Raw genomic sequence first — 12,815 nt, forward strand, 5'->3', positions numbered from 1 at the left:
ATTTCTCCTTAATTCTCCATCCCATTCCTACACAGACCTTTCTGTCCTCAGTCTCCTCCATTGCGAGTGTGAGGCTAAACGCAAATTGGAGGAACAGCATCTCATATTTCGCTTGGGCAGCTTACAACCCTGTGGTATGAATATTGATTTCTCTCACTTCAGGTAGCCCCGGCATTCCCTCTCTCTCTATCCCTCCCGCACCCAAGTCGCACTCGCTTCATGTTTTCACCCGACAAACCGCTAATGGGGGGGGGGGGAGAGTGCAGTGGAGAGATACGTTTTTTTTGGCCTTCCATCACAGCAATGTGATGGATGTTTATGTAAAATGTAAATTATGTTGTGTCTGGGGTCTATTTGTTTGTAATGTATGGCTGCAGAAACGGCATTTCGTTTGGACCTCCAGGGGTCCAAATGACAATTAAATTGACTTTGAATTGACTATTGACTAATGATGGCCTGCTTATGTTATCATCGTTACTTTTTTACATATCGTTTATTCCTTGTTCTTTATCTCTCCACATCATCGTCTATATCTCTCGTTTACCTTATCCCTAACCAGTCTGAAGAAGGGTCTCGACCCGAAACATGATCCAGAAATGCTGCCTGTCCCGCTGAGTTATTCCAGCTTTTTGTGTCTATCTTAAGCTTAATGCTTTATCTGAAAGACATTAAAAAATATCCTATCTACATGGAGACTGACCATTCAGCCCTTTGGCCGATGTTAGCTACCAGGAGAGCATTGGTATTGGGCTATGATGGTTGTATTCCTTCTCTCGTTTCGTTAGATCTTGGCAACCTACTCTTCCTCTTTGCCCATTCCATTTCCTTTGGATTTTTGCCATTAAGCTTCACTGAGGAGTAAGTTGAGGTAAGCCATTAACCTCGCGAAACCAGGCAGCATCTCTGGAGGGAACGGACAGAACAACATTTCTGATCAGGTCTGAAGAAGGGTCCAGACCCAATACATCGCCTGTCCATCCCCTCCACAGATGCTGTCTGACCTGTTCCTCCACCACTTTGTGTTTTTGCACAGGATTCCAGCATCGGCAGTTCCTTGTGTCCCTCTTGAAGAAGGAAAACTATAGCTTGAAGTTGTGGCAGGCTTCTCCCAAGTTAACCTGTGACTGTTCACTCTGGGATTTGGAACTCGTGCTGAGTTTCAAATCCCACATTCTGCTTCATATCAACATGACAGATCAGAGATTACAGACACAAAGCAGGTCCAACGGAATGAAAATTCCTCTGGTTTTTAGTCTTTCATGTATGATCCTTGTCCCTGGATTAATTTTTACCAGCTTTAACCGATAGTAATTGAATTAAAACCTCAAGGACATACCTAATGAATCTACTTTTTAGCAGTGACAAAAATATTACAATGTCAGCCTTAATTTAAAGATTGCAGATTTCAAAAAGTGAATCTTGTGCAAAGAATAATCATTTCATTTGTGGACAAAAATAGAATGTGCTATTTTGGCATGAGGTGTAATGAAGTGTAAAGAAGCTGCAATGTTTAAAACATCGCCAGCAAAGGGTGTGGAGAGGATGTTTCCACTAGTGGGAGAGTCTAAGACCAGAGGGTCCTAGTTTTATGTAATCCATCTTTTGCATCAACCCTACACACCCTGCAGTATAATGTGGATAAATGTGAGGTTATCCATTTTGGTGGCAAAAATAGGAAAGCAGACTATTATCTAAATGGTGGCCGATTGGGAAAGGGGGAGATGCAGCGAGACCTGGGTGTCATGGTACACCAGTCATTGAAGGTAGGCATGCAGGTGCAGCAGGCAGTAAAGAAAGCGAATGGTATGTTAGCTTTCATTGCAAAAGGATTTGAGTATAGGAGCAGAGAGGTTCTACTGCAGTTGTACAGGGTCTTGGTGAGACCACACCTGGAGTATTGCGTACAGTTTTGGTCTCCAAATCTGAGGAAGGACATTATTGCCATAGAGGGAGTGCAGAGACGGTTCACCAGACTGATTCCTGGGATGTCAGGACTGTCTTGTGAAAAAGACTGGATAGACTTGGTTTATACTCTCTAGAATTTAGAAGATTGAGAGGGGATCTTATAGAAACTTACAAAATTCTTAAGGAGTTGGACAGGCTAGATGCAGGAAGATTGTTCCCGATGTTAGGGAAGTCCAGGACAAGGGGTCACAGCTTAAGGATAAGGGGGAAATCCTTTAAAACCGAGATGAGAAGAACTTTTTTCATGCAGAGAGTGGTGAATCTCTGGAACTCTCTGCCACAGAGGGTAGTTGAGGCCAGTTAATTGGCTATATTTAAGAGGGAGTTAGATGTGGCCCTTGTGGCTAAGGGGATCAGGGGGTATGGAGAGAAGGCAGGTATGGGATACTGAGTTGGATGATCAGCCATGATCATATTGAATGGCGGTGCAGGCTCGAAGGGCCGAATGGCCTACTCCTGCACCTAATTTCTATGTTTCTATGTTTCTATTAGGGGCAATTTACAGAGGTCAATTAACCTACAAACCTAAGGTACACAAAAAAGCTGGAGAAACTCAGCGGGTGCAGCAGCATCTATGGAGCGAAGGAAAAAGGCATTAGCCTTTTTCCTTCGCTCCATAGATGCCGCTGCACCCGCTGAGTTTCTCCAGCTTTTTTGTGTACCTTCGATTTTCCAGCATCTACAGTTCCTTCGTAAACAACCTACAAACCTAAATGTCTTTGGGATGTGGGAGGAAACCAGAGCGCAACATGAAAACCACATGGTCACGGCAAGAATGTACAAATCTCTGCAGGCAGCACCCATAGTTGGGATCGAACCCTGGGTCTCTGGCAGTATAAGGCAGCAACTCTCTGGCTACCTTGCCACACTTACATGCATCACTAGTGTATCGTAACGCGCTTGGAATGTTGTATTCTGTTCTGGTCACCCTGTCATTCAGCTGGAAAGACTGCAGAAAGGATTCATGAGGATGTTGCCAGGATTTGAGGGCCTGAGCTATATGGTGAGAAATGGGCAGGCTAGGACTTTATTCTTTGCTGGTCAGGAGGCTGAGGGGTGATCTTACAGAGATGTACAAATCAGGAGAGGAATGGATAGTGTCAATGCACAGTCTCTTACCGAGAGTAGAGGAATCAAGAACCAGGGGACATTGGTTTACTGTGAGGGGAAGGATTTAACAGGAACCTGAGGGGCAACTTTTTCACACAGAGGGTGGTGGGTTCTGGAACGAACTGCTAGAGGAGGTAGTTGAGGCAGGTACAATAACAGTATTTAAAAGATAATTTACCAGGAAAAATAGGGATAAGGATAATTTATTGGAATATGGGCCAAACATGGGCAAATGGGACTAGCATTGATGGGGCATGTTGGACAGCATGGAGGATATGGGCTGAAGGGCCTCTTTCCGTGCTGCATGACTTTATAACTGTGATGACCGGTTATCAGTGTCATTACTATTGGCCGGATGCTTATAAGACACAAAAACAACTACATTGGAGAATGTTTGAAAACAACTTGTTTTATCGTCACTAACATTCGGAAGTGTGCCAACAAATCTGCTACAGTTTAAGTGGCAAATGCAACGTTCTCATGAGATCGAAATTTTGTTTGTTTTTTTCACATTTTGTTTGCATGGATTGGTGATGGTAGCATTAAAAAAAGTAATGGGAGGATGACTCACTGAAAAAGAAGCTCAGCATGTGCTTGCTTTGCCAGGGATGTTTAGGTAAATGTCTTTACAAGAAAATGTAAAGATGTATTTTACAAGTAAAATGCTTTAATCTAATTGCAGTAATTTTAGACGTGTACTCAAAGCTATTGGTAATACACTTATTATTCGAGTGGTCATATGTACCAGAATGTAAAATGGCATTTAAAGAAACATTTGTGCATCCAAATCCTCAGGCAGTTATTTTGTTTAATTTTGTGTTTTGCAGAGTTGAGGGCTTCAATTTGAAGTGGCATGTTGTGCTTTCTTTATTTACGTCCTGGGGCGGCACAGTGGCGCAGCGGTAGAGTTGCTGCCTTACAGCGTCAGAGACACGGGTTCAATCCCGACTACGGGTGCTCTGTGTACAGAGTTTGTATGTTCAACCTGTGACCACGTGGGTATTCTCCAGGTGCTCCGGTTTCCGCCCACACTCCGATGGAGTACAGGTTTGTAGGTTCATTGGCTTCGGTAACATTTTAAATGGTCCCTAGTGTGTAGGATAGTGTAGGGAGCGAAAACTGGTCGGCCCCGTCTCGGTGGGCCGAAGGGCCAGTCTCCACGCTGTATCTCTAAGTCTAATGACAAATGTGAACCATTTAAATGCTTTATTTTTCAATACATTTTTTTGGTAACTATGTTCTTAATTGTGTTTGGGAGGGAATGTCCAATTTTATTTTGGCCTGAGGCACCAGTTAATCCTCAGCTATCTCAGGCGCTGATGGGCAAAAGCATGTCCTCTTAACAGTGGAACTGATGGAAGTCAGATTCACCAAAGGGCTCAGACAGCTTGAATCCATCATAAGACCTGCCTTGTTTTAATTCCTAACTCTGGGCAAAATTTACTGGCTCTTGCTAATTATCTTTTAACATTTTGCTGGAGGGTTTTTTCAAAAGTTAATGCACCTCATTGTTTCCAGTATTTAGAAGGGATCATTTATTCACTGTGCCCAACTTACAGAAATGCCCTTGGTGATCATAAACAGAATGAAAGATAAGCACCTATTGACTTCAATGTCACTGAGAGAGGTTAGTGGTGATTATAGGTCTGTACGCACAACGGGTTTTGGCCTGAATATTCACTGTGATGCTTGTTTAGCAGAAACAAGGACCTGGTTTGCACAAAGGAACACAAAGTACTGGGGTAACTCAGCGGGTCAGGCAGCATCTCTGGAGAACAAGCACCGTTTACCATTTAGTTGCTGATTCAAATTCTTAAAAAGACTTTAAAAATTGATTCAAAAAAGCTCGAAAATGTGTTTGTATCTATGCCGCTGTCAGAAGCGGATATACTAATTTCAAGTAAGTCACGCGAGAGAGTGTCTGAAGGTGCTACCCTTTTCAAAATCCAGGCACCAATATGCCAGATGACTATTCTCCCGTCCTGTTTAATTAGGTACATGAAAGAGACCAGTAGCCAGTGGAGGGGGAGCTATCCAAATAGGAGATAGGAGTGTCAGGAATAAGGCGCACATTGAGAAGTTAAACAAGTGTTTAGTTTGGAAACAAGAAACTGCAGATGCTGGTTTATACCAAAGATAGATACAAAGTGCTGGAGTTTGCAAACTCTATGGAGAACATGGATAGGTGACGTTTTGGGTCAGGACCCTTCTTCGGACTGGTGTTCAGTTTAGTTTAGAGATACAGCATGGAAAAAGGCACATCGCCCCACTAAGTCAGAGCCAACCAGCGATCACCCCATACACTCATTCTATCCTACACAATAGGGACAATTTACAGAAGCCAATTGACCTATAAACCTATTGTCTTATGAAGAAAGACTGGATAGACTTGGTTTATACTCTCTAGAATTTAGAAGATTGAGAGGGGATCTTATAGAAACTTACAAAATTCTTAAGGGGTTGGAGAGGCTAGATGCAGGAAGATTGTTCCCGATGTTAGGGAAGTCCAGGACAAGGGGTCACCGCTTAAGGATAAAGGGGAAATCCTTTACAACCGAGATGAGAAGAACTTTTTTCACACAGAGAGTGGTGAATCTCTGGAATTCTCTGCCACAGAGGGTAGTTGAGGCCAGTTCATTGGCTATATTTAAGAGGGGGTTAGATGTGGCCCTTGTGGCTAAGGGGATCAGGGGGTATGGAGAGAAGGCAGGTACGGGATACTGAGTTGGATGATCAGCCATGATCATATTGAATGGCGGTGCAGGCTCAAAGGGCCGAATGGCCTACTCCTGCACCTAATTTCTATTTCTATGTTTCTATGTCACTGGGAAAATGTGCAAACTTCACACAGACAGCACCCATAGTGAAGATCAAACCCAGGTCTCTGGTGCTGTGAGGCAGGAACTCCACCGTTGTGTCACTACGCAATTTGAACAGAAATTACTTTGCGATCATAAATCCCTGACCTGAGGGATGATAGTGATGGACAATGGTCCTCTGATAATGAAGAATGTCCCTTGACAGTGATGGATCCGTCCCCTCATTCTTTCAACAGGGTCAAGGTGCAGAGTTTAAAGGCAGAGAAGGTGTTTGATATTGGCAACTTAATTGTAAATCTGCTGATTATGCAGATTTCCCAAACCCCACATTGAAAAAGTTGGACGCTTCCATGATTTATGCAGAGGGAGTGGTCGTTTTCCTCTCAAGGGGAGCTAATAATTCATCACAAAAAGGGAGGCACACACTCGCTAATCCTTGGTCTTTCTGCTAAAATAATTCACGTTTAAAAAAATGGATGGTTTGCAAACATCTGATAATGTTACAACAGTGAGGGCTGATTCAACAGCACATTTTGAACTGGTTAAGGACCAAAAGAGTGGCGGCAGAAAGCTTTCCCCATTTAAAGGTAAGGAGGGACTTTCTGGAGATTAGCAGATGGAAAGCCCAAAGCAGAATCGGCGTTAAGGTAAGGGCTGGCTTAAGTCAGCTGTCAATAGCACAAACACCCACGTTAATGCTTGAAAACGGACGCGAAAAGCTGGAGTAGCTCAGCGGGAAAGGCAGCATCTCTGGAGAGAAGGAATGGGTGACGTTACGGCTCGAAACCCTTCTTCAGACGCTGCCCCTGTCCCACTTAGGAAACCTGAACGGAAACCTCGGGAGACTTTGCGCCCCACCCAAGGTTTCCGTGCGGTTCCCGGAGGTTCCAGGTACTGGAAGCAGGTAGGGAGACTGACAAAAACCTCCGGGAACCGCACGGAAACCTTGGGTGGGGCGCAAAGTCTCCAGAGGTCTCCGTTCAGGTTTCCTAAGTGGCACAAAGGGTTTAAAAGCTTTCATTCCAGCCGGTGAAGTTAAAGTGGCATTCCCTGTGCACGGCACCAAACTTCAATTACAACACGCCCCGTCCAAAACAGAATCTAGTTTTATCCTTAGGCTAGAGTCTAGACTAGACACAGAGTGCTGGAGACAGTAACTCAACGGGTCAGGCAACATCTCTGGAGAAAAGGGATGGGTCACGTTTCAGGGAGCCACTTCAGACTGTGAAACGTCGCCAATCCTTTGTCTCCAAAGATGTGCTTGACCCGCTGAGTTACACCGACATTCGGTGACTATCTTCGGTATAAAATAGCAACTGCAGCTCCTTTCTACACATTTGGTTTTATCCTTGATTGGAAGGATCATGCCTTCAATTACTCCACTGGGGCGCAGAGATTTTTGCAAAACCCGGTTTGCGCATTGGTTTAAAGCTGCATGCAACATGACTTCAGTGACCACCATTAACTGTGAACGTGCAGGTAGCAATCATGTAGGTCTCACCCCTAATTAACGTCCACGCCTTCAGGAACAGGACGCTGAGGTGACGCACTTCACCACTGGAGGCCCAGGGTGTTACATCAGGCGAGGAGCAAATAGCTCATTTAGAAACCTCCCCAGAGCAATTCTTAGACGCTGACGACAGACCCCTGGGTTCAATGGATCATCAGGATTGGGCAAGAAAGCACAGAGTTTGCTTTACAATTAATTCTCACCTGCAAAACATTTCCAAACTAGAAAAAATAGCGCAAGTATCGAATTACCCCCACCCACAGGTAAGAATATATTTAATTGGATCACCATCAAAGTAGGGGCATCTGGCTGGCTACAATTCAAGATCACTATTTTCCCTCGCATGACGCCAAAAATAACATGAATCACAAAGCCCAGACTTGTTGGAACGTAGAAGGAACAGATGTAAAAAGAAACAAAAAGTTGAATCTGTTAATGTCCTAAACACACCCATTTTACAAATTGGGTTTAATTGGGCAGAAGCTCAGACAGTATCGCCCCAAATGTTGATAACCTACATGTGGAGGGCGAGGCAAAAGTTACTCATCTGTGTAGTGGATTAAGCTGTTACATAGAAATAATGTTCAGTGCAACCGTCACTAAGATAGAGCACCTGTCATCTCTATTCAGTCTGAAAAAGGGTTTTGGCCCGAAACGTTGCCTATTTCCTTCACTCCATAGATGCTGCTGCACCCACTGAGTTTCTCCAGCACTTTTCTCTACCTTCGATTTTCCAGCATCTGCAGTTCCTTCTTACACATGTCTATTCATTCATTTATTTATTGTTTATATGGTTGTTTTTATTTGTTTGACAGATCTCTGCATTGTGACCAGGCCTTCAACCACCTTGGGCTCAAACACCGAATCTCACTTCTTAAAATGTACCTCACTGTCCAAAGCCATATTTCAGTAGAAAATAGGTGCAGGATTAGGCCATTTGGCCCTTCGAGCAAGCACCACCATTAACTGTGAACATGGCTGATCATCCACAATCAGTTCTCCCCATATTCCTTGACACTGCATTCTTCAAGACCTCTATCTAACTCTCTCTTGAAAGCATCCATAGAATCAGTCTCCACTGCCTTCTGTGGCAGTGAATTCCACAGATTCACAACTTTCTCAGTTAAAAAGTTTTTCTTCATCTCCGTTTCAAATGACCTACCCCTTATTCTTAAACTGTGGCCCCTGGTTCTAGTCTCCCCCAACATCAGGAACATGTTTCCTGCCTCGAGCATGTCCAATCCCTTAATAATTTTATATGTTTCAATAAGATACCCTCTCATCCTTCTAAATTCCAGTGTCTACAAGCCCAATTGCTGCATATGACAGCCCAGCCATCCTAGGAATTAACCTCGTGAACCTACGCTGCACTCCCTCAAAAGTAAGAATGTCCCCCCTCAAATTTGGAGACCAGAACTGCACGCAATACTCCAGGTGCGGTCTTACCAGGGCCCTGTACAACTGCAGAAGGACCACTTTGCTCCTATACTCAACTCCTCTTGTTATGAAGGCCACATGCCATTCGCTGTCTTCTCTGCCTGCTGTACCTGCATGCTTACTTTCAGTAACTGATAAACAAGGACACCTAGATCTCCTTGTACTTCCCCTTTTCCTAACCTGACACAATTCAATAATAATCTGCTTTCCTGTTCTTGCCATCAAAGTGGATAACCTCACATTTATCCACATTAAACTCCATCTGCCATGCATCTGCCCACTCACCCAACCTGTCCAAGTCACCCTGCATCCTCATAGCATCCTCCTCACAGTTCACAATGTCACCCAACTTTGTGTCATCTGCAAATTTGCTAATGTTACTTTTAATCCATCCATCTAAATCATTAATGTATATTGTAAATAGCTGCCGTCCCAGCACCGAGCCTTGCGGCACCCCCCTAGTCACTACATGCCATTCTGAAAGGGACCCGTTAATCCCTACTCTTTGTTTCCTGTCTGCCAACCAATTTTCTATCCATGTCAATACCCTACCCCCAATAGCATGTGCTCTAATTTTGCCCACTAATCTCCTATGTGGGACCTTATCAAAGGCTTTCTGAAAGCCTGTGGTTCAGTGAACCTTCGTCTGACATCACACCTATGAAGTTCCTGCCGGCCAAATGCTGTGCGTTTGACGGCACTGGACCTGTACCCACTGGAGTTTAGAAAGATGAGGGGCGACCTCCTTGAAACTTACCGAAAAGAGAAAGGACTTTATAGAGTGAATGTGGAGAGGATGTTTTTACTAGTAGGAGAGTCTAGGACCAGAGGCCATAGCCTCGCAATAAAAGGACGTACCTTTGGAATGGAAATGAGAAGGAATTTTTTCAGTCAGAAGATGATGAATCTGTGGAATTCATTGCTACAGACGACTGTGGAGACAGAGATTGACTGATTCTTGATTAGTACGGGTGTCAGGGGTTATGGGGAGAAGGCAGAAGAATGTGGTTGAGAGGGCAAGATAGATCAGCCATGATTGAATGGCAGAGTAGACATGAGGAACCGAATGGTCTAATTTTACCCCGAGAACTTATGAATTAATTCTATTAAGGTTGCTGCATTAAGGTTCTGTTCCCCGTGTTCATGCTGCTAAAATTTGCTCTGTACCATTGCGTGCCTGCAAGTGACATACTGAGTGATGCAGGGAGAAAGAATCTAAATTGGTCACCTTTATCAAACATTTTCCCGACAGCAAGATTATCTGAAACAACACAAAGTCTATTATATTATGACTAAAATAATAATATCTATTCAGCTGGTGAACATTAGTTCCATCATTTAAGTTAAGCAGCCAACTGTTCATCAAAATGGTCATTGCAGATTTTCACATTAGATACAGTGAAAAAAGTAGTTCATCTCTTGATATATTTGGTTTTAAGGCAGATGCACAGTTTCCAAGGCGATTTTGAGGTTTCATTTCACATGACGTTCGGTATTGGATACAGAAGAGCTGCGATTGAGAAGATGTGCACAGGAGATCCTCTGTGAGGTGGCTCGCTTAAAGACGATGTGCCGAGGACTAAGAAAGAGAAATATCAACCCTCAGCAACTAAACCAGTTTAGATCAGATTAAAAAGTTTATGATATTTAACTCCATTTGAATATAGTATTTTTAACATGAACTTGTGATGTCTTTTGGTTTCATTATTTAATAACAAGTTCTGCTTAATACACAATTCTGGGAAAAAAACAAAAATTGATAAGGGGCCCGATAATGAGTAAATATGATTGTCATCAATCTCCAGTCACTTTAAAGATTTGAACATAAATTAATATTTTTTAAAATCTTTGTAGTACATAAACAATACAATAGTATTCACACACAAGGATCTTCATTTATATTTGCCTTTCTAACGATAACTCTCTTTAACACAGTACTCGTAGTTCAAACGTGGCTCAGTAAAGGCCACTTCAGTGAGTGCAGCAGCAAAGCCGTGCCTGCTGCAGCTCAAGTTACAGTTCCATGTCTGCAGATCCCGATGAGGATTTCAGTGGGACACAATCAAAACCATCTGACGTTCTCTGGAATAACAAAGAGAAAGGTCAAATTAAAAATCGAGGCCCTGAAATTCAGGATATTGAACAAAGATTTGATTTTTACCCATCTTCCACCCTTATTCACAAAGCATGTCTTGCTGTCAATTTTCCGATATGGAGTTATGGTATTTCTATTGATAAGTGCACCGTGGAACTAGTAAGTAAACAGTATGGCTGCATATAGACTAAATGTGGTTTTCAGTACATACATGCTGTTGTATTAGTCTCTTCCATCATTGAACACAAATCCAATGTCAAGAGTCAAGACACAAGACACAAGAGAGTTTAATTGGCATTTGCACTATGGAGCAATACAATTCTTATTTGCTGCAGCTTTACAGGAACATTAATGCAACAACACAACAAATAAATATACAATAATGAACAATGCAATAAATTACCAGGTGTGCAAACTCAAATATGTCATGCAAACTAGACAAGGTCTATTGTGGATCATTGCTGAGGTCGGCTTGAGGTCATTGTTGTGTAGTATGATGATCACTGGGAAGAAGCTGTTCTTGAACCTGGAGGTCATGGTTTTCTGGCTCCTGTACCACCTTCTTAATGGTAGGAGTGAAATGAGAGTATGGCCAGGGTGGTGTGGGTCTCTGATGATGCTGGCTGCGACTCCTGTCGATGAGGCAGTGACTCCTGTCAATCCCTTCAATGGCAGTGCCCCCGATGCTCCCCCGCTTCACAAGATCATTGCATGAAAATAAAAGTCTCACAGGAACTTGAATTGTATTTGCACAGATACTTCCCGTTAATGCGGAGGAGGGTCAAATACTCTAAAAACCCTTAACCAATGAAAATATTTTTACTTAAAATAATTATGAAAGAATGTTTGGCTTAAGTCCATCAAAACTAGTTTAATTGGAGGAAGAATCACCAGTTTGCTCGTCTGAACATAATTATAACCTTTGAGAACATTCACATGAATAGCCCAACGCAAATTGTTTCAAAGCCATTTGGCATCTTTCAAAATATGACTGCTATTTTAATTACATCAGGGTATTGCACCCGAATGTTGTTGTGTTAAATAAGTGTAATCATTGCACTATTTACACTCCTTGAGCCCCGGTTTGATGCTTGTCTTGTACTACCTAATTTAATCACATTTTTCATCCGTCACTTTGCATATATAAAATGAGAGGCATAGCTAGGACAGACAGCCAGAAGCTTTTTCCTCACAGTGTAAATGTCAAAGACTAGGGACATTGCTTTAAGGTGAGAGGGACAAAGTGTGAAGGAGATGTGCAGGACACGATTTTCTAGTGGTGGGGGCCTGGAAGGCGCGGCTAGGAGGGGTGGTGGAAGGAGATATGACAGTGGCGTTTAAGAGGTGTTTAGATATGCAGGGAATGGATGGCTGTGGATCAAGTGCAGTCAGAGGAGAATAGTTTAACTTGGTATCAAGTTCAGCACGGACATTATGGGCCGAAGGGCCTGTTTCTGCGAGTGCCGCTCTGGGTTCTATTTTATGTTCTATATTTCTATCCCAGATCAAAAGAAAGGGGAAACGGAACGGAAATAAAAAGGGAGGGAATAAAGATGTTACACATGTAGGAAAGGCAGAGGTACCATAAACAGCACCAAGCTAAAGATTCTTTCACAACATCACTTGAGGGATACTTAGCAGCCACACCGACAGAGAGAATAATCCTGATCTCCTCTGTATCGTGCACCTTAAAGCAGAAAGGGTGTTGACGTAACAAGTCATAGAGTCATCGTAATTGAGTCATAGAGCATAGAAACAGGCCCTTCGGCCCACCTTGCCCATGCCGACCAACCTGCCGCATCTACATTAGACCCACCTGCCCGTGTTTGGCTCATATACCTCTAAATCTTTCCTATCCATGTACCTGTCCAAATGTTTT

The 12,815-nt window shown here is 43.1% G+C and overlaps 1 protein-coding gene across 1 annotated transcript in view; it reads right to left on the reverse strand.

Moving 5' to 3' along the window:
- Positions 1-9,879: 9,879 nt before the first annotated feature.
- The window catches only part of LOC129708702 (endosome/lysosome-associated apoptosis and autophagy regulator 1-like), a 47,256-nt gene continuing 44,320 nt past the window's right edge, over positions 9,880-12,815 (reverse strand). Inside the window, 1 exon segment of the mRNA XM_055654639.1 lies at positions 9,880-10,923. Coding sequence (XP_055510614.1) covers positions 10,855-10,923 — 69 coding nt within the window. The 3' untranslated portion in view covers positions 9,880-10,854.

This window comes from Leucoraja erinacea, chromosome 24 (assembly GCF_028641065.1).
Source record: "Leucoraja erinacea ecotype New England chromosome 24, Leri_hhj_1, whole genome shotgun sequence".
Lineage (NCBI taxonomy): Eukaryota > Metazoa > Chordata > Chondrichthyes > Rajiformes > Rajidae > Leucoraja > Leucoraja erinaceus.